Here is a 3,845-nt window from a genome sequence, read left to right on the forward strand (position 1 = left end):
TGTGTCTGTGTGTCTGTGTGTGTGTGTGTGTGTGTGTGTGTTTGACATTTATGTAGGTGTGGTTTGTAAAGGCTGTTTAACTGTTGCTTTAATGCATCTAACTTACAATGTCTGTGTGTTTTTCCCAGGAGCTGATGAGCAAGACCTCTCTAGAGACTCAGAAGCTGGATCTGATGGACGAAGTGTCCTACCTTAAACTGAAGCTGGTCAGCATGGAGGAGCCACAAACCAACACGCACCCACAAAGTCCTGTGAACACAGAGCAGAACAAAGCCGAGGTATGGAAAGTCAACAAACCTGTGTGTTTTACAGAGCAAATGGTGCTCAAATTATTCAACACTAGCAGAGCTGCTATGTCTTTGATCCAGGGATTAATAACTTAAATGCTGCTTGTTGTTAAGTTGCTAGGCAGAGGTCCCTGCTGTATTTGCCTGAATTAAAGGTTTAACATATGTAGTGTTGAACAAAATGCAGGTTAACCAAAAATACATTTTAAAAGGTTTCTTCTTTCTGGATTCTTCTACATAAAATTATTTTTCCCATCAGTCACTTACAAATATAATATATGAGAATATTGGGTCCAGGTTACGCTTTAAATATTTTGCTCATATAATGCAAATAGTAAATGGATTGCATTTCTAGTCGACAAAAATGAATGAACACAACACAATACATTCTAAATAATAGTAAAACAATCAAAAACTTATAGAAAGCTAAATTATGGCTTATTATCTGTTACTAGTTGTAATGCATAAAAGGAGAGGTGAGAGGTGAGGAGCGAGTGTCAGAGTGCTGAAAACTCAATTCTTGATAACTCCACACCCACAGATTCTTCTCATTTTCTAAATTGTAGTTTTCCTCTTCAACTAATGCTGATTCAAGTGACATTACTTGGCAATTGTTGACTTCACACAGCTGTCAAGTTTCACACAGTGATGTCACTCACTTTCTTGCACCAATCACAATTCAGCAACGTTTAAATTGAGTCTGATGAAAGTTGTGGGGTTGTTATGTTTATGTTTCCACTGTCAGTCAAATCTGATCAAACCACACCCACACAGTCCGTCTTAACCAGATTAGCTGAGTTTATGAGTGTGTAACCCTTAATACATTTTAACATTGTCGCTTATTTAATCATGAATATTTAATGTTGCCAAGAAATATTTTGTCAAGTTTTTCTAAGGCTTCAAGAAAATGAAACTGTCACAAAAAGTAAAATTAACATAGCATCAGGTTCATATGTTGATACGTCAAAATAAAATAAAACCTGCTGACGAACGGGGCCTATCTGGCTTGTCGTAAGTTGAGTAATTTGGTAGATTGGATGTAAGCCAAGTTCTCGTCCAGACCACAAAAGGCTGCCCTGCTCCATCCAGCCAATGTTGCCATTCTTCCAATGCCAGCTTCACTACCAGTAGCTCCCAATTTCCCACGTCATAGTTTCTCTCTGCGGGGATAGTTTCCTTAAGAAGAATGCACAAGGAGGAAGCTTCTGATCTGTGGGGGAGCATTGAGAAAGAACGGCTCTGACCCCAGAGTCAGAGTCTGAAACTGGGGGATCAAAACTGTACTCATGGCATGGTCTGCATCAGGTGACCACTGAAATGGAACTTTGGGGGACTAAAATCTTTTATGAAACGCCTGAAACTGATTTCGTTAAATAGGTGTGTGCCACTCCGTCACAGCCTTAATCTTTTCGGGGTCAGCCGACACCAGCCATCGCTCGATAATGAACCCGAGGAAGGGAACCTTCACATACGATTTGTTCTCCTTATGGCCTTGGACATGGGAAACGTGTTCAGCGGGGGACTTGGAAAAAATCAAAATGTAGTCAAGATAAATGAAGACAAAGTGGTTCAAAAAGTCTCTTAACACATTGTTAACCATTGCTTGAAAAACAGCTGGGGAATTGGTGAATCCGAAAGGCGTAACAAGGTATTCAAAATGACCCAGCGGAGTGTTGAATGCCGTCTTCCACTCGTCACCCTGCCACATCCAGACGAGATGGTAAGTGTTGGGCAGGTCAAGGTTTGAAAAAAACGTGCCACCCTGAAGGCGTTCAAAGGCAGAATCAAGTGACGAGGGGTATTTATTCTTATTCTTTCAGAGACAACAAGGGAGCCAGAGAATCACCAATGTATGTTTCCATAGCCTCCCTTTCTAGTTGGGAAGAGTTTTATAATTGGCTGATAACGGGAGAGACAGAGTTTTGGACAGTAATGTAGCTGGGATTAATAGACGGGGAGCCTTGGGTTCTGAATCAGAAGCCGCTAGTGGACCCACACTTACTAATGAGGCCTTATGGCCAAACACGACATTTTCCGAGGAAGCGTGAGGCCTCTCCATAGTGCAGGCACTCACCCACCTGAATGCGTTGAAGTTGCTCTGCTGTGGACAGCATAGCATGGCCCAGGTGTATAGGCTACTCCTGCTCCCTCGCAGAGGAGACTGAAGTGGCGTGAAGCCGTTCCAGCAGAGAAGAGGTACAGTAGTTTGGATGTGAGTGACTGCCTTTTTCCTGTCTTCTCTCCTGCAACCTATTGTCAGTTTTAATTGCAAGGGAAACAAGACAATACAGGTTGTTAGGTTCATCACGGGTAGCTAGTTCATCCTTGACAGAATCATTCAAACCATTCAAAAAAGCTCCTTATAACAGCTACTTGTTCCATTTAGAATCTGCCGCCAGAACCCAATAGAATACTACGCCATGCTGTCTGTACCCTGCCTCAGGTTCAGTAGTCTCTTTGAGGCATTCCCAGCATAGTCTGGATGATCAAAAACAGTTTTTAATTGTGAGGAAACTTGCTTATTAGTGCATACAGCCTCCGCCCAAACAAGCGCTCTTCCCCTCAGTAACCCCAGTGCGTAATGGACCTTAGAGGATTCCATGGCAAAAGACAGAGGCTTTTGTTGAGAAACCAGACCCCATTGGAGCAGGAATCCATAGCACTTGTTTAATCCTCTGGTGAAGGTTTCCGGCGAGGTAACTGAAGGTCCCCGGGGAAACGGAGCAATCGCCTTGTCCAGGGTAACAGATTGAGGGACAGGAAGGAAGTAGAGAGTGGCGGAGAACTGAGAACTCAGAGTTCAGTTAAAATGTGAATTTATGAACAGTCAGTACTTAGATGAACAATGAATGTAGAGTCAGGGCAGAATAGCTCCCAGGACAGGACCAAAGCTCGAGGCGGGCAGACATTGAAGAGTCCAAGGCTGGACTGAGGCCCGAGGCGGGCAGGCAGAGGAGAGTCCACTTTGACTCACAGAGGAATCCAATTGTGGCAATCAAGGACAGAGTGGCGTTGAGCTGGTAGCACAGCAGGTACAGCAGGTCTAGAGCAGAATCTAGACACAGGAACAAAATGTTAATACGAGCACAAGAAACAAGAATATTACTAAAGATTTAGCAAAGAACACTGAGCAAAGTAACCACATGGGTAGTTCTGACGATCTGGCGCCGATTAGGTGATCAACCCGGGTATATGTACTGCTGAGGTGAATCATGGAATGCGCTGCATCTGTGCAGGTAACTGTGCAGTGATGAACGGCCACGCCCCTAAGACTAGTTCCTCATAGCCATGCCACTTGCCACTTCCAGGTGGAGATAAAAAAAACACAGACCGAAACAAAGGGGAAAAGGGGAGAGAACGAACACACAGGACGTGGAAGAACAGCTAACCCATAAAACACACACACACACACGTGCACACCACTTTAGTTGAGCAGTTTTTGCTTGTCTTTACTAGTTTATTTGATTGGACTTTGTTCATTGTGGCACCGAGCTGCACCACAAGAAACTGTGTGTGTGTGTGTGTGTGTGTGTGTGTGTGTGTGTGTGTGTGTGTGTG

At 43.7% G+C, this 3,845-nt stretch overlaps 1 protein-coding gene across 24 annotated transcripts in view; it reads left to right on the forward strand.

The window, feature by feature from the left end:
* Positions 1–3,845, forward strand: part of ppfibp2b (PPFIA binding protein 2b) — a 142,418-nt gene that overhangs the window by 99,472 nt on the left and 39,101 nt on the right. For 23 of the 24 annotated variants that reach the window (XM_032523287.1, XM_032523294.1, XM_032523292.1 and 20 more), the window contains one exon: positions 129–278. The exons of the other annotated variant lie outside the window; for it this stretch is intronic. In XM_032523287.1, the coding sequence (XP_032379178.1) occupies positions 129–278 (150 nt within the window). The remainder of the gene's footprint in view (positions 1–128; positions 279–3,845) is intronic. 24 annotated transcript variants of the gene reach the window in all.

This window comes from Etheostoma spectabile, chromosome 8 (genome assembly GCF_008692095.1).
Source record: "Etheostoma spectabile isolate EspeVRDwgs_2016 chromosome 8, UIUC_Espe_1.0, whole genome shotgun sequence".
Classification (NCBI taxonomy): Eukaryota; Metazoa; Chordata; class Actinopteri; order Perciformes; family Percidae; genus Etheostoma; species Etheostoma spectabile.